This window comes from Polyodon spathula, chromosome 1 (genome assembly GCF_017654505.1).
Source record: "Polyodon spathula isolate WHYD16114869_AA chromosome 1, ASM1765450v1, whole genome shotgun sequence".
In the NCBI taxonomy this organism is placed as follows: Eukaryota; Metazoa; Chordata; class Actinopteri; order Acipenseriformes; family Polyodontidae; genus Polyodon; species Polyodon spathula.
The window spans coordinates 9,233,660-9,252,387 of NC_054534.1; the positions used below are offsets into that span (position 1 = coordinate 9,233,660).

General features: G+C 37.0%; 1 protein-coding gene and 1 long non-coding RNA gene across 4 annotated transcripts in view; both read left to right on the forward strand.

Moving 5' to 3' along the window:
- Positions 1–363: 363 nt before the first annotated feature.
- LOC121330534 lies at positions 364–3,279 on the forward strand. Of its 3 annotated transcripts, none has more exons than XR_005951877.1 (5): positions 364–410; positions 606–688; positions 1,161–1,293; positions 1,639–1,857; positions 2,627–3,279. It is a non-coding gene; the product is annotated as an uncharacterized LOC121330534 (long non-coding RNA). The 3 variants fall into 3 exon arrangements; XR_005951874.1 differs by having other exon boundaries at positions 375–476; XR_005951878.1 differs by lacking the exon at positions 606–688 and having other exon boundaries at positions 372–410.
- A 1,357-nt stretch (positions 3,280–4,636) lies between these two features.
- Positions 4,637–18,728, forward strand: part of LOC121313693 (junction-mediating and -regulatory protein-like) — a 35,018-nt gene continuing 20,926 nt past the window's right edge. Inside the window, 2 exon segments of the mRNA XM_041246496.1 lie at positions 4,637–6,115; positions 18,357–18,530. Of these exon segments, the coding sequence (XP_041102430.1) occupies positions 5,189–6,115; positions 18,357–18,530 (1,101 nt within the window). The 5' untranslated portion in view covers positions 4,637–5,188.

An 18,728-nucleotide genomic window follows, 5' to 3' on the forward strand; every position in this document is an offset into this window, starting at 1 on the left:
ATTTAAATCAAAAAGGCAACAATGGCATACTGTAATAAAAATATTTTAAAAAGTATAAACATCTTATTATTTTTTACCTGTTTATCCATCTCGATGCTGTTCTTTTTGGAATTGTATATATAGGTTTACTTAAATACTGTTTATAAGATTTTAAACTCATCACCCACATGACATTCGCAAAAGTTTATGCAGTGCGCCTGCAGTTTCAGAAGAATTAAAAACAATAACTGATGGGATATGTAGTACTTTACACTTTGGTGATCTATGCGATTACACCCTGTTGGTGTTATTAAGAACGCCAAGTACCAGAATGCAGAACGGGACTGATTTTTTTTTTTTTTTTTTTTTTTTTTTTTTTTGGGTGCGGTGAGCTGTTGAAACGCTCAGAAAAAACGGACAAGAAAGTGAAGGTAGTATGGTGGTGATTTACAATAAAATCCCCAAACCCACAAATAAATTAAACCAGATTTTCGCATGTAAGTTCGGTTTCGATTCAGTGTTGGCTGTCCATCTCAATTTGCATGGTCAAAGCGCAGTTTTTTATGACAAATAAATATAATCCCTAAATATCAGTGGACATAATGCTGCGTTTTATTTATTTATAGAGTCCAGTGAAGTTGAGCCACAGTAAAAACTTAAGCAGCTCGAAAAGGAAAACTTAAAAATGAAAACCAAGATCTTCGAAACTGTATGGTTGATAAGTTTTTTATTTTTGTTATTTATAGCAAATGCCTTACCTTGGTAAATGTTAGTCTTCAGTAATTTAGATTACGTGTGATTTTCCTGAGTAATGTATCATAGTTGATCATACTGAAGTAATCTAGAACCACAATACTGATTCTAATGTGCACTACCTAATAGTTTACAAACCACTGTTTATTAAATAAATTATGTTTTCCAACATAACCTGTGCAAATCCTCTATGTTAATGACTATATGTATTACATTAGACCAGGTAATTCTTGTCTCTCCTTTTTCTCTTTCTTTTTTCTATTTTTTTTTGTAGCAAATGTTAATGACCCACAAAAGTCCAGTTTGCTAATAACAGACTGCAAGTCTCAAGTATAATTGCAGGCATTGATGTTTTGTTTTCACTTTGTATTAAATATATTAATAAAAATGATTAGCATTTAATACTAAGGTTTTGTTTTTTTCCACAGAGATTCCAGACATTTTGGAAAATCTGAAAAAAAATTGTAACAAAAGCCACATTTATCAACGATGAAGCCAAAACAGTGTCACCATCAAGTGTTTCTGACAGTTTCTGACTCTGACAAAGAAGCACCAAAACAGGTATAACATTCTTGGTATACAATATTTCAAAGATAAGGTAAAAATAAATATATTGAAAAAATGTATTGTTTATAAACAATCTAATGGTGCTACATTTTCAGCTATATTCATATTTATAGTTGATAATAAGAATGTGATTGAGTCATGGGTGTCACAGATTCTGACTTTTTTTTTTTGTCTGTAAATTAATTGACTTACCAAATTGAAATTTAGACATTATTGTGGTTTTATAACATTTCTGTAACTATATCACAGCCTTACTGATAGTGTCCGAGTATTCCACTTAACATAATATAAGAATAGTTTTGGGATTAACTTGTTTTTTATTTACCTTGTGCCTTTTAGGTGGAAATATTCCCAGGCACAGGAGTTTATAGCGACAATGTCCTGGATCCTTGCAGAGAGGTGCAGCACGAATACATCATATGTAAGAACCCTGACGATTGCTGCCTTTGACATTCTAACATTACTAAAGAGGAATCTTCATGGTGGTGAAGAGCAAGAGAGATCCAACTTCGGAGAAAAAGACACCTCTGGATCGTTTAAAGGTGGATGCCATATATGGTATGTAAATGCTGTACAAAATTTCTAAATCTCCTTTCAATCTCTGTAGAACAAAAAGGGTTAGCATTTCTAATGTTCCTTTGGCCTTTGTTTTAGTTTCAGAGACTAGAGTTAATTTATTAATAAATAATAATACCTTACATGTAGCAGCCAGAAGGATCACAAAGTGCTTTACAGACTCACTTCACCCACCACTCAAGTGCAGCATTCTCTGGGGTGATGCACAACAGCCATTTTGTACCAGCAGATTACTACACAGCAGTTAAGGTGGAGTCATAAAAAATGTGTTAGACCAGATTGAGGAAAGCCTGATTTAGAATTTAGCCACCTCACTCTTGCAAAGACAGCACCTTGTAAATCACCTTGGATTAATGCGTCATACATTTGAATACATAATAAAAATAATAATAATAATAATAATAATAATAATAATAAAAAAATTATAATAAATTTGACTTTTGAGCAAATACTTCACATTTCAGTCTAGTTGTGCCACATCAATGCAATGCTTAAACAAGGTATTAATGTAGAAAAGACTGTCTTTGCATAGCTGCTTCTCCAAGTACAGATTTTACTGTGAACTGTAGTGCAAGACAAGTTTAAGAGCATACACCAAAACATTTAAATACACACGCACACTAAAATGCTGTTGATTTACTGTGGCAATATGTACTAATGAACCCTTCTCAAAGATATGTAGTATGTTTTTTAAAAGATTTTTATATATCTATTTGCACGTCGTTAAAGCTATGTGATAAATATTTTTTAGGGGCTACCTTGAAAAAGTTTCCCTGTACCCCAAAGTGTAATTGGCGGTGCAATTAACGACAAGATAAATGAACTACGACACAGTCTGAAACCAGAGTAAAGACTTGAAGGACCAGAAAACGGATCTGTATTTTTTGTTCTGTTTTCAACAAGGTTGGGGTCAATTCCAATTCCTTTTTCAATTAAATTCCAATAAAGCCTATTCTGTGAATGCAAAAAGGAATTGGAATTTGGAATTGATTTGAAGGAGGAATTGGAATTGAAAAACAGGACTTGACCCCAAGCATGGTTTTCAATGAGTGTTGTACAAATTGATATGTCAGTGCTTCTGTAAAAACATTTTTTTCATTTGTTTGTTTAAGACAAGTAATGTTTAGCTGTTATCTTTTGGGGTATTGTTTCAAAAATAAGTTGTAATACTTTTGAATAGCACAGTATTTCAAAGTTATATTACAGAAACTGCATAGTACCATCGTGCTTCCTGTCTGTCCTCTCAACATTCTTCAGGTAACCCCAATTTAAATGTAAATGGGGGGATAAGAGTAAAGGTCAGAACTGTCAAATTGTTTTCTTTTAAAACTGATTTATTCTTCAAAAAAAAAAAAGCTTTTTATCCTTTAAAAAAAGTTTGCCGAGTGATATGAGTCATATGTAATGTAATAGTAGTTCTAAACTGTGTATGACATATGAGCTCATTACATAAAGTAATGTAAATGTTACTTATTTTTCAATGTGTTGAAAATAAACAAACATTTTGCGTATAAATCTTGTTATCTTTTCTATGGAGGAAAAATACCAGGAATTATATTTATATGAAGTGTCAGTTTAGCATTCTATTTTCTAGTTACAGTGTGAGGTATGTAAACCTTTGACACAACTATATTTTACTTTATCTATATTTTATTTACTATTTTAATGGTTTCACGTTTTTCTTCATTGGTTCAAGGATATGAATATATGTAGATTTGAATAGAACATTCACTAAATGAAGGTGTATATTTCCATTATAAAAAACAGTACATGCAAAGTATAAAAAAGCATACATGTATTTAACTTATTTAAAAAATCATATTTAAACTATAACAAACATTTCAAGTATAAAAAGAGAATATTTAACTTACAAAAAGCATTTTTAAAGTATAAAACAATCATTAAAAATATTTAAAAAAACTAATTATTTAAAAAAAAACGTCTTGAATAACTTATAAAACAAATCATATTCAAAGTATAAGAAACACATATTTAAAGTATAAAAAAAGCATATTTACCTGGTTAAAAAAAAAAAAAAAACATTTAAAGTATAAAAAACTAAAAAACATTGAAATTATATTAAAAAAGCATATTTAAATGATTAAAAAAAGCATATTTAATCTATAAACACATATTTGCAGTACAGATAACATGTGGAGCAATGTATATTACATATACAAAAACATAAAATCCTTATATTGTACATACTACAAAATTGAACAAGTTTATGCCAAAACCATGTATGGGTTATATATGAACATATATAAATACCCATACAAAAGCAACATAAAAAATAACAGGCATATAAGTTGAACATATGTTGGTTTTAATATATGGGATAACAGGCTTTATTAGCTGTTCAGTTTGTTTGCATCATGATACCAGTCATGATACTTCAGGTACACAAGCTCCCTGCCCATGTGTACCCTGATACACTGAGGATACATGGCATTGCATCGTCACCGTCATTGCTGCTACATGGTATATAAAGTGCACTTTCACAAACTCTGCAGCGCCGTTGTGTGTAAACAACGGCTCTGCCTGTTCCATTCCCGGGCACTACACTACTTCCAAAACCAGCGTGTACCTCACATGGCAACGCGGTGTATCTCACGACACGTGACACCTGCAAAAGCTGCACACGTTATTGTTTTCTTCTCCACCGTAGCATGGCATGACAACAGAATGCGGTTACTGAATTGCGTCACCCCGTTCGCTGCGTGCCCCACGTGTAGATGTTTACGCAACGTCAGCAGTCAGATGAAAACATTATGGAGCCAAGGGGAGCGAAATAGACGAGGTCCGAAAAGCTGGTGGAACAAAAGAGGACGATTATGGGTCAACGGTAGTCTGACAAGGACACGTTGCGAAGAGAGGAGTTTGGGCCGAGCTTTGGCCGGGCACAGTACATTTTAAGGAAAAGATTGCGAGTGTGAAAAACAGATATATTTTTGTCAGTCAGCAGCAGCTCGCTCAAGCTGCTTGCTGTTTGCTTGTAAACAGATCCCGACACGTGACCATGTGACCCGTCCGCTTTGTCTGAAGGGGTTTAAATGAGAACAAAAGGGACCTTCTTTGAGGTCGGGTATCAGGTAGGGGCGCAGGTGAGGCGACATGGCAGAAAATGAGTTATTTTTAAATAGCAAGGTCTGTTGTGTACGAGCAGCAAAGGTGGCTGGTTTTCCGGTGAATATATGGTAGCGACTGTGGTTGTTGTGTGTTTTTATTTTATTTATTATAGTAGTATTAACTTACTGTTATTTATTTTTATTTTTTTTTCGATCGGATGATAATTCTTTTTTGTAAGTAAACTATGTCATTCACAATGGAAGACACTTTGGAGTCGGGTTGGGTGGCCGTGAGACCGAATGTTTTTGAAGAGAAAGAAAAACACAAATTCGTGTTTATTGTGGCTTGGAATGAAGTGGAAGGGAAGTTTGCAATCACGTGTCATAATAGAACTGTGCAGAGACAAAGGAGCGCAGGCAGACATCCTGCTGCAGCAGCCGGAGTGCGGGTCGAGGACCCAGCCTCCTCTACCGCGGCAGTGAAAAGAGCAGGGGACGACAAACACAAGAGTGTCCGAAGCACGGAAAAAGTACGTGGCAGGAAAGCGGGCGCAGGGGATGGTATCAGTCGAGGAGAAGATGGGCATAGGGAAGTCAAGGGGGAAAGCGGTACTAAAACCCCGGTTCAGAGAAAGGCAACAGTTGCATCTAGCCAGATTAAAACCGTTCAAGCTTGTAGTGGCAGTAAAGTCAGGGGCATGAGTCCACCAAGACTGTTGGACATTGAAATATTAGACCCCAGTGTTATTAAAGATGGATCTGGGACCGCAGAGGGCAAATCGACAGAGTCGGAGGATCTGGAAAGCGTCGTCACAGAAGACTGCAGCTGGGCTGGGCTTTTCTCTTTCTCGGACCTGAGGGCGATTCACCAGCAGTTGTGCTCCGTCAGTTCGGACCTGGAGCCCTGTTTGCCGCTCTTCCCGGAAGAGCCGTCCGGTGTGTGGACGGTGCTGTTCGCCCCTCCCCAGGCGACCCCAAAAGAGACGGAGACCCTCTGCTACCAGCTTCAGGTCTACCTGGGACACGCGCTCGACACCTGCGGCTGGAAGATCCTTTCCGAGATACTGTTCGCTGAAAGCGACGACCCCGAAGAATACTATGAGAGCCTGAGCGAACTGAGGCAGAAGGGTTACGAAGAGGTCCTGCAGAGAGCCAAGAAACGGTTGCACGAGGTAGGGGATTATTATAGCTGTGGTATCCATTTTGCACATAAGAATATTCACAATCCCCAAGTGGCCAAGGTGTTAAAAAAACAAAATCAAGTGGTTTGGCATAGTGTAGTTATACTGTTGTACTGAGGTGGGTTTGGAGAATACGTGGGGAGTGGGGCTGAATTAGCTTACATATTATATATTGTGGTATATTATGTATATATATATATATATATATATATATATATATATATATAATATAATTTCTCAGTACTGTAATGGCCAGGCTTTGTTGGATGGGAAAATGAACAACACTTTCTGAATACTAGCGTTTTGAATCACAGCAATACTGGGTTTGTAAGGTAACTAAACAATGCTGTTAAATTCACAAGTAAAAGTAAAACGTGTTTTTCTTTGTATTTGTAATTGTAGCAGGTGCCTTTTGTTCCGTGGTTGGCTAGTGGCTGTCAAATCATAGTTTATCTGCAAAGGGTGTCTCGTGCAGTACTTAAATACGATTGTATTTATTATACAGTAGCAGCGTAATAGGTTCAGGAAGGCTGCAGGTTAACTAAAAGTTGTTTTTAAAAAAAAAAATGCACCCGTCAGCCAGTCCTATTAGCAGTGCCTGCTTTGCACCTACTCCGTTTGGGTTTAAATGAACAATCCTCCAAGCTCTCTGTACTGGTGCGTAATGGCTCCAACATTCAACACACGGGCCTCTGGGTCTCTTTGTTTGAAAAATCTCTAAACCTGCCATCTGTTGCTTTACATGTGAGAAACATGATCTAAAGTACAGAGGCCACATTCTGAAACATGAGGACTGTGCAGAACCAGCAATCATTGTACTGTATTTATAACATGCTCCTCTGCTGTGGTTACACATCGCATCATAATTGCTGTAGACAGGGCTTATTTTATCAGCAGCTAAATGGTGCACCCAATGCTGTGTTAACTTTTTCAATGTGTCTGCAGCTGCTGTACAGCATAGGCGGCAACAAGGTGAAACATGCATGCTGCTGTAGTGACTGGATGGGTTTGCACAGTTCTGCAAACTGGCTAGTTTTGAGTACCAATATGCTTTTTCATCTGAATGGATTGCTTCATTGTAGTTCACAATCGTTTTTCCAAGCTTTTGCACTGAGAGGTTGTCCATTGGAGGAAATTACATGATATCCCAAAGTTATTTAAATGATATTAAGTATAGTTAATTTTAATTTGCAGTTTTTTATTTAATAGTATTCTTAAATTGGAATTGTATTAGAAATTGAATTTCTTACCACTCGCAGGATGTAAGCTTACTGTATTACTTCTGGATGTTGGCTTTGTTTATTATTTGATCATTAAGGCATATTAATGTATTTTTTATTTTAACTAATAACAACAATTGGTGAAGATGGTGTTAATGAATAGTTTTGTTTAGGAAAATTGTCATGTGTTTTGGAACTGTCAGTTTTCCTGAAACGCCCAGTTTTCACACTTAGTTTGTATTTTCAATAAAAGGATTAGTAAAAGATAAGGGAAAGTGATTGCAACTTCAACACAATGCTGTATTTCATAATATTTCCATATTCAGTTCTATCTTGAACCACCCTTCCAATTGAGATGAAACTTGTTATGGACATTCCTTTAATAGCATTCCTTTAATAGCACAAGCTCTTGAGGGGATAATATAGTCATCTGTTCTGGCCTTTATAAAAATAATAATAATAATAATGTAATAATAATAATAATATTAGTGTCTCTTATTACTCTCTCTTATAGTGTACCCTCACCACAGCAATCCGTAGATCAGCTTAGGAGAACTGAACTACTAGCGCAACTAAACAAATGCAGATATGCTCAAGCATAATAATGTATTCCTGCAGTCTGTATATCAATGCAGTGAATAGAGATGGTGGGTTGTTGAACGCATAATTTCCTGTTTCTCACTGCCCTTTGCAAGCTGATATCCCTGCATGTACTGCATCTGAGGGGCAGTTTCTCACTAGTGTTGTCTGTTCTTCAGAATGAGATTAGTGTATCACGTTAATCTCCAACGTCTTTGCACTTAGGGGTGAAGTTTTGGTAATGAGGATAAGCATGGAGTAGCTAGTTGGCTAATTAATAGATGTTCTGCTAAAGTAAAACGTGAACGATAAAGACTTGCCAGATCTTTCAAGAAGGAAGTTTCCTCTTTGAGGCAATCATGGAAAATAATTCCTGTCCTCTTAACAGTTGCTTTCATGGCAAATCATTTGTTTGGCTAACCTTTTCCCTTTCCTTTCACACAGCATTTATTAGCTTCAATATTTTTACAACTGATGCTTTGGGTCTCGGCAACACATGGAAGCTTATTGTAATGCTTCTGCTGAGCTGCTCCTGTATGTACTTGTATGGATTTTCATGCAGGGCTCTCACTCTTCTTGTAAAACCACATAGATGAAACTTCACACCCCCTATCTTAATTTTCTTCAAGAATCAAATTGTTCAAATAAGAAAGAAAACATGGACCTGCAGTGTGGAATCACTCCCTTTATTGCATTCAGATAAGAAAAAAAACATGAGCCTTAACAGTGCATCCCTGAGATACCTGTGATAAACCAGCAATCGCTCCCTTTATTGCATTCAAGTGTAGCTTGACTTATTAATTTTTGCTCACTCTTGTTTTGCTCCTTAAGCATGTCACAAACTGCCACTTGAAAACCGAGGATTATTTGTGCAAATGTCATTCAATTACCCAAAGCACCAGCTAATCCAAGCAAAACAGCTGTCAAGTGGGGAATTTGGATAATTGTATGTAAACTGTAGTTATTTACAGAAGCGTAGTTGCAAACCACAAAGCAGACTACAGGTTTAAGAATCTGGGATTAGGGAGTTCTCTCTACAGTGAGGCTACAATTATTTTGGATAGCTTTCACGATTCATGGCATATGTGCTTTTACTAGGACAGACCAATTTAACACAATAGACTGTTAATAGGGAGGAAAGGGGGACTACTATGCAAAACACCAATTATAATGTTTATTTTCTGCCTATATAAAAACATGAAGATGTTATTTATAACTTACTACTACTACTATGTTTTTGGCTCCTTATTTGAACTGTAGGTAGATAGGGGGCAGTTCTAACTACTGTAAGTTGACTATACATTGCATATTAACAGTATGTACAACAAACCTATTTTGTTCCCTCTCATTAACATACTAATTAAATTTGTATCAAGACAATGAAGTTTGAAGTTAAGCTTCCTGCGGATAAGCTAACCCCTCAATAAGAGTCCCGGACAAGGTTACAGCAGCCAGCTTCAACCCGGTTGTAAAGACGTTTTCTTCAGTTTGAAGTTGCTTTCGCAATCAAACGATCTTTCATTTAATCTGTTTAACAAGTCCAGCAAAAGAAATAGTTTTATATTCAACCTATACCCTTGTAAAGCGAACAGCAGAAAGACACACAGGAGAAAAGACCAAACATTTATGAACTCCAGTACTGTCTTTTTCCTCATTCTATTGCCGGCCAGTCTGCCTAACAAGGGAGGCAGGAGCAGATGAGAAAGTGGAAACCAGTGTGAATACAAAACAACTTGTTCACTATTGGTTTAAAATGTGTAGGATATATACTCTTTCGCAGCTGGAGCGTGTGTAAAGGACATCTACACTACAGGAATACCTTTTTCACATACATTGTATGCTTTACAGTATATAAGCTCACTAAATATAGTTATTTATTAGAAACAGATAAAAGGGTAACAGTACAATGTGCTGGCTGCTCATTGTTTCCATTAAAACTGCACTCACATTTACTTTACAGTTACACTGTATTGCTTGCTGCAGTCCACACTTGAATAACCTTCCTGTCTGTTACATTTTGACCACACCCAGGGTTTTCCATTCTTTACTGGCGGGTGTAAGGGGAGGAATCTCACGCTCCCTTCCTGGTCTTCATGATTGCAAAACACTGGGCTCTCTGCATTCTTTTTACACTTTGTATTATTTTCCCTCCTAGAAGGAAGCTTGTACAATACATCATTGAAGTTGTTTGAGTCATGGTTACTAATTGGAGCCACATTTTCTAAGAAGTACAAATACACCTGTTGATTTTGCAAAAAAATGTTTTGATCAAATATCCCGAGCACAGTCAGTTTTATTTATTTATTTTATTCAATAGAATGTGTAATAATGAAGACTTGAGTCTCCATGAGGACCTGTCACAAAGATGGCCGAGTGGGTGACATCAGAACCAGGAAGAAATGAACACAAAGACAGGACAGATGAGGTTAATTGATGGTGACGCCTGCTGGCGCCGGTTTATTGAAAAATAAAACAGGTTAAACAAACAGAAACGGCACTCTATGCCAAAATAAATAGATACACAAAACTGACTATACAGACAAACACGGTGCACGGACAGACACACTAACAAACACCGTGAGCAGATAAATAAACAAGTATCGTGCTGGTCCCACCAGCACACAATAGCAATTGATGTTTAATTCTAATTCTCCTCCCTCTCTCCCGTTCTCCACTCACCAAACAGCCAACCCCGAGTGGGTGAAAACATGCAGCTGTACCAAGACTCGATTGCTAATCAATCATTCAATTGGAGTCTCGGTACAACTGCACGTGAATTAATAAAGTGCAATTCCCCGTGCTCACATATTATTACTTTTTACTTGCACGTGAAGTGCTGTGCAATCCTTGTGCCTAAATACAAATATACATTTTAAACACTCGTGTTACACAGACCCGTTTATATCCTGTGTACCAGTGACTATACACCAACATTTAACACACCACACGCAACATATAATAGATAATATACACAGGGGAGGGCACTTTGTCACAGGACCTTACCCAAGCACGACATGCTTTATTGCTAATTTAGTTTGGCCTGTTGTTTGTCACTGAATACTGACATAAAATTAAACTAAATGTTGTTCTAGCAAATGATTCTTTCAATTAGCTAATTATTCCCCCATGCACTAAAAAGAGAATAGGAATACAGTAGGTTCACATCTGATCCTGTTCATTAGGATCAAGTGTCTGGAACTGTAGGCAGCCAGTTAATAGAGGAGGCGGGTTTCATTCATTATGGGCAAGCCCTTATTAATACTTGGAAAATACAAAAATGAAGAAAGCCGCTTTCCTTCATGGCTGTATTAAACTTGGGATACTGAAAAAAAAAGAAATATTTTATAATAAAGTTTTATTTGACTCAGAACCTATTTTGATGGAGATCGTGACGAGCCAAGGTTACTGTAGGCAAGCTCAAAGAAACATTAGCCTGGTTTCCGTCTTCACTTGAATTGATGCTGCCTTGGCCTGGACAGATCTGCTGGAGCCTCCCACCCTATTTAGACTGTGCCAGCATTGATTTCTATTGGCACACCTGTATTTACACTGTAGCATAAATAGCGCACAAAGCACAGAGCAAGTGTTGCTTTTTAATCGTTCTTACTGTTATCTGTGTGCAGTTCTACATGATAAGCTTCACTTTCTGATGAGAAAAAAAAATAGTTCTCATGTTTCCCCGAGAGGTCGGTGGTCTTGCAAGTTGAAACAAGGTCAAGCTCAGAACAAACTCAACCAAAATACCTTGTGGGAAGAAGAGAGACATTCACCAGTCACAGATAAAGCACAACAGTTAACCACAGCAGTGCAGTATAGGTATTGTCAATTTTTTTACTACTGCTGTATCTCAGATTGCTTTACACTTTACACTCATTTCTCACTACATGCTGCATCCTGCTGTGCTCGGTGGGGGGGTGGGGGGTGCTGCTTTCTTGTTTATGTAAACACAGTACATGCATTTCTCACTACATGTTGCATCCTGCTGTGGTTGGGCGTGCTTTCTTGTTTATGTAAACCACATCAAGTGTTGATACTGTATCTATATACAGAATATACAGTAGCCTATTTGAATGAACTGGGGCACAGACCCTCTACTGGTGTCTGCTGTTGCTTGCTAAAGGATTGTATTATAATACTTTTTTTTTTTTTTTTTTTTTTAAGCGGGGGAACACTTCTATGGTCAGTTATTTTAAATCCAAGACATTTAAAAAAACAAAACATGCTGTGTTATCTTGATTTTGGTACATGTGTTCCCATTTTAAAACCATCCAATCAATTATTACAGTACACTACAATAGAAATGTATTCATATAGCACCCTCACATCACGACACAGCATCCCAGAGCACTGCACAAAATTAAAAACGAGAGATGTGTACAGTACACTCCAGCTACAACCAACTATATAAAAGCACATTTTAAAAAAAGGTTGTTTTCATTTAGATTTACAAGAATATTACACAGCACCCCTTCTGCAAACTATAAAACAATTGCAGTTCGATTCTGGCAACCATACTAGAACTTGCAATAAAGTTCTCTGTGTCCTGGTTAGATGAGTAGATCAACACTATCTTACAGACGGTCTTGTTTCATTAAAAGTTTTTAATGGGGGAGGTGATCTGCGTAGTTGTTATGTGGACAAAAACAAAGTTAGTTTTACAGTATTCTTGGAAAATCAGGAATGGCACGTTTTGTCTGTAGCCTTAAGGAACACCTTAACCTAGAAGTAAGCATTATTCGCTAGTGGTATGGCACGAAGGACATGCTTGTTTTGTTTAGTGCAGATTCGTCTTCACCCAAGTTATGTTCAGTGTTTTACAAGTATCATGTGTTACCATAGACAATATGTTGCTATGCAACAGGCTCACAACGGTACGTTTATTGTGTGTGTACTATATGTGGGGGATAAAGTAGCAAGCATTTCTGTGTTGCAACACTGTCTGTTTACTCAGCCTCTGTAATGCCACAGTTAGGTTCATGACAAATGGTTAACATTCTTGGAAAGTTGTTACTATACAGTAGTGTATTGTTTTCTTGTTTCTAATGCATGTTGAATTATTAAAATGACAACTCGGAGTGCAGTGTACACCTAGTGTACCTGCTGAAGTTGTGGTATGTTGTATCCTAGCACTATACAGCGAAAGGAACAGTAGCCTAACTGTTGTAGAAAAGTTTCCACATTTTATAGTAGCGTAAAGTCAGTCCAATTACAGAAGTATGCCATAATTAGAACCAAATAACCCATTTTAATATGATGCTTCTAAGGGTGAAACAATACATCTATGCATCGATTATTGATCAACTGGTCTTATATTTTCCGAGCTTCGATTACATATTGGTGAATCGATGCATCAAATTAGTACCCAGTTTGAAGGTCACGTTGCCGGTTTGCATTAAAACTTTGAGTGTGTGAGGGTGCGCTTCTTATACTGCTAGTACGGTAGATTAGCGCGTTGCTAGGATACGTTCTTTAGGCCTATTTGCGTTATTTATGTCTTATTGATTTAAAAATGAACGCAATATGTTGTGTGTTTTTTTTTTTTTTTTTTAAATCTACTGATTTACCTTCTTTTGTTTCAAAGCATGTTGTGTTTGGATTATATTGCAATATTATATACATTTAGAATTTAGTACTATAGTTACATTAGTCAGGATTTGTGAGATTAATTCAAATGTTTTGCTTTGCTTTGGACATAAAATGTTACCAGTAATGAACAACGATAGTTCAGATAGAAATAACTTATATTAAAATATAGTATTTTTTATTATTATTACATTGTTAAAGGCACACGATGCGGACGCACGCATATTCCTTTCAGGTTAATAAAAACTCAAGTCCTTTTGAATTTCTTTTATAGATATATATAATTAGAAGTGTTATAATTTGAATACAAGTTGTGCCTTTTTATATAACTGTTATTCACAACAGTGTTTTTAGTTATTGGATCTTCTGTTTAAAAAAACCCCAAAAAACTAATGCATGTTCTTTATTTTGAAAAATAAAATGTCAGTGCATCGATTATCGTTGATAAATGAATGTCTGTACGGTAATCGAATATGGAATTAGGGTGCAGATTCACTAGTAGATGCTGCATAACTTGGAAATGTAATCACCCTTTTATATTAAGCATAATGACTTCTAGATGTAATTACCTGCTGTGTTGTAGCTGCTAAAAAAAAAAGTAATGTGGACACATTGAGAGCTTATCATCACACACAGCAACAATGTGACGAATGATGCATCTTGCTGTGCATAATAAATGTGCTGCGGTTCATTAGGTCTGTACTGCAGAGATGCCTGTGTGTGCTGGTTTTCTTCTCAAATACCAGTGTTTCCAGCAGGGACCACCAGGTGTACCAGTATGTGCAATCTTAAACGACTGTTGTAAAGCCAAGACCTACCCCATTACAACCAGGTTTATTGTGTCTGTACTCACTTGTTTGCTGCCTCATACTGCTGAGTGGTTAATCTGTGCAGCTGATGACTGCAGTGCACTCAGCATGTTTATATTTGGAATTGGTGACCTCTCATTAATTGTGTCCAGTTGTAATTTGGAGACAGCATGCTGGAGCTCCCGTGCTCAGCTAGTGAAGTCCTGATCTGACAGCATGAAACACAGTCCGATTAGTATTCAGTAAAACCAAGCCTGAATTGCAATGAGTTCGTTCTGCCATATTTACGATAGCCACAGCAAGCATGTTGCCATATGTTTTCATTAGCACAACCTGAGCTAAATTTAGTAAATGGTGTTTTTTGTTTTGTTTTGTTTACTGCTATCAAGTAAACTGCAGTACACATGGAGTACAGTTCCTAACTACAGTCCCAAGTATTTCTGTGTGTTCTGCTTTCACATTTTTTAAATGGTCAGTTTGAGAAGTAAACTTTGTTTTCCCTGCAACAGCTGACCCTGCTTTAGTACAGAACTCACACAATCGGTGCTCTTAAATGACTGTGCCTGCTTCTTTGGCTGGAGAGGTATTGTCAGCTCATCCTCTAACTATGGAATCTTGTGCAATTAAACTCCTGACGGTAAACAATGTAACTAAATCTATTATATCTGGCATGCAAGACGCGACTGACAAAAAAATCAATTTGTGTTGATTTAATTTTATTTAGGCACTCTATGATTTGACTGGCGAAAGATAACATTGGTTTATTGGCATTCACAAATAAAACTTTTTTAAGCTTGGTACAGTAACCTTTCCGCTTTTTTGTTTAATTCCTGCGCTTTTTGCTGCATTAGAGACCTTCATTAATTTTTTTCCTTTATTTTAAGTTACCAGGGCATTTTGTTAATGGCACGTGTGTACTACACAAACCTTAAGTGTATTTTTATTTGTTGCTGTTTTGTTCTACATTTCTTGTGTGCAGCTGTTCATTTTTAAGCTATGCACACGTTTGGTCACCATCACAACTTTTGCAAGAAACTGGGGTTCCCATGTTCTGCTGGTGTTAATATACCTCTCCGCACTTGCAAGCATTTGTATTCGATCAAATTGTTGCCGTCCTTCTCGCACTGCAGTCATGTCGCATTTGTAAATATTGACACTTGTTTTAAAAGGGTGCTGCAGCATTTTTGTGCCTCATCCCTAAAAACAAAGTCAAAATGTTTGTTTTTTATATATATATATATATATATATATATATATATATATTATATATATATATATATATATATATATATATTTTTTGCATTTATAACCATTTTAGTCGCAGTCTGGAGCCCTGCATCACATTTTCTCATTTCTCTGTGTTTCAGTGATACAAACAGATTGATACATTACGATGGTGCAGTTGAGGGAGCATTGTGTTGGGAATCATGTCGTCATAAAGAACTGTCGGTGTGTACCAGTTGTAAGCCTGTCGTACCACAGGTTGAAAACCACCACTTTAGCGATTTTTCACATCTTTATTACAACTGATCAACATAGGAACATAAGAACATAAGAAAGTTTACAAACGAGAGGAGGCCATTCAGCCCATCTTGCTTTGGTTGTTAGTAGCTTATTGATCCCAGAATCTCATTAAGCAGCTTCTTGAAGGATCCCAGGGTGTCAGCTTCAACAACATTACCGGGGAGTTGATTCCAGATCCTCACAATTCTCTATGTAAAAAAGTGCCTCCTAGTTTCTGTTCTGAATGCCCCTTTGTCTAATCTCCATTTGTGACCCCTGGTCCTTGTTTCTTTTGTCAGGCTGAAAAGTCCCTTGGGTCGACACTGTCAATATCTTTTAGAATTTTCAATGCTTGAATTAGGTCGCCACGTAGTCTTCTTTGTTCAAGACTGAACAGATTCAATTCTTTTAGCCTGTCTGCATATGACATGCCTTTTAAGCCCGGAATAATTCTGGTTGCTCTTCTTTGCACTCTTTCTAGAGCAGCAATATCTTTTTTATAGCGAGGTGACCAGAACTGCACACAATATTCAAGATGAGGTCTTACTAGTGCATTGTACAGTTTTAACATTACTTCCCTTGATTTAACACTTTTCACAATGTATCCGAGCATCTTGTTAGCCTTTTTTTTATAGCTTCTCCACATTGTCTAGATGAAGACATTTCTGAGTCAACAAAAACTCCTAGGTCTTTTTCATAGACGAGCGAGGGAAATCCATTCTGCAGGCAAGGGCTGCATGGTGCCCAAAAACAGGTTTCCTTTATGGATGGCGCCTTACCAGTCAGCTATTGTTCTTTTTTCTTGCTGCTTATGTTAATGTGTATAGGAAGACTTGTACAGTACTGTACAGCGGGGCTGGGGAATATTTCCTAGAATTCTATGTTTTGTTGGGTGCCAAGGTACAGTGGCAGCTGTTTTACAGTTGAATTAAGCAGTGTGCTCAGAGAAATTTAAAGCATGAAAGAAATGTCTTTAGTGACACAGAGAAGAAAAAAGCTTTCATTCACATTTAACCCTATTTGTATTACAGGTGGTCAGAGTGTATTATTGTAGCATTGATTTCATTGCTAAAATGCAAATAAAAGAACAATATGACAAGATGGATTAAACAATGATTTACTTTGATCAATGATAGGATTGTTGTCTGAAGTTGAGGGACTGGCAAGTTTTAAATAAACAACTGAAGATCTTGCTGTGTATTTAGGGGTGCAAGTCCATTTTTAAGCTCACTTCTAGCAAAGTAAAATCCTGTCATTTGTGGCACCAGGGACAGTGGAACTAGCAGCTACATCATCAGAATAGTATACTTGCTTTCATTGCTTCTTTATCATTGCTCAGCGTGAAGCAGTGGTTATTGTAAATGTTCTATACAGTAATTATTTTGTCTTTGTAGATTTTAATACCAGTTGAATAATTTAAATGCTTCAACTGCAAACATGTTGCTGTATAACCGCAATAGTTCCAATACCGACTGTGTCATTCTGCTCAATTTTCAGTCCTTTTGTTTTTCCAGATGTACTCTTCATGTCATAACGTTGCACCCTTTGCGAGGTCACATGGAGATTAGCTTGTGGTTTTTCAGGATATTTGGTAATCCTTATTCCTGGAATACTAGAGAATTATTTTTCACGTTTTGTAGGTTGTTTTGATACATGATAAAAACTGGTGTACAGATCACTAATTGGCAGGGAAAACTGTGACCCCTTACAGACCCGGGGATGGTATTCTGTTTGTTATTAATTCTGTCCAAGACTAACTAGTGCCAGCAGGAACAAATGCCTTCAAGCAGTGACATTATTGTTACTATAGAAACACATTCTTCGTTCTTTAGTTTCAGAGATAAAAATAGCTATCTGACCCGGCTTGTCACTTGTTACAGTGCTTATGACAGCTTTGTACAGTTGTAAAACAAAGCCTGGTGTAAAAAGAGGTAAGCTAGATCTGATAAACTGCAGTCAACCCGGCAATGCAGATTTGTACAAATGCAATCATACACTATATAGCTAGTAGAAGTACAATTCTTAATGTTATTACACCTCCCATTTAAGTTTTGTTGCGTTTTCGTCAGTGTTGAATTTTTGTCTAACACTGCAGTCTCCAGAGGGTCTCTCGAAGTCACTGTTATTTCACTTGGGTAGCTCTGCTGATTATTCACTGTGCTCTCAAGGGCCTGTTTTGTGTGGTTCTCAAGGCTAGTGCCCATCAGGGGGAATCTGCCATCTGTTACTGTGCACCCTATGAGAGAAATACGTTGCGTAGTGTTCTTAGTTCAAGGGTTATCTATAATATATGCACATACAATTAGGAACCGAATCAATGGTAGACTTGCAAATAGACTGTAGATATAGATCTGTTTTTTGCAGCACCGTGTATTTTCATAGTTAAGCCTGTTATGAATGTTGAATAGAACCATATTGAAAACTTTCCAGTCATGGGAACCAGTGCCTGTGAACAGCTGCTCATGACAAATTCATCTTTTGAAAGTGTTTTTTATGTGCTCTGCCCGCTCACCTTTGTTGTTTGATTTGTAATTTCAGCTCCTGGAGAAACACAAGACGACAGAGAGCATGGTTGATCTTTTGGACATCTATGCATCTGAAGACGAGGCCTATAATAGCCTAGTGGAGGCGACCACTGAACTGTACCAGTACCTGCTGCAGCCTTTCAGGGACATGAGAGAGCTGGCTATGCTGAGGAGACAGCAGATAAAGGTAATGCACCACTGGATAGCATTATAGTATCACCAGACCACGTTCCCGTCATGAACAAAGCATGTGTTACAGTAATTTTCAATGCAATTGAGTATAAACGTGTACATTTATAATACTGAGTTTCATCCACTTCGTTTTTTGCGATTTACCTTAAAGTACAAAAAAAAAAAAAATGTTGGCAATGACAGCACTCTTCTT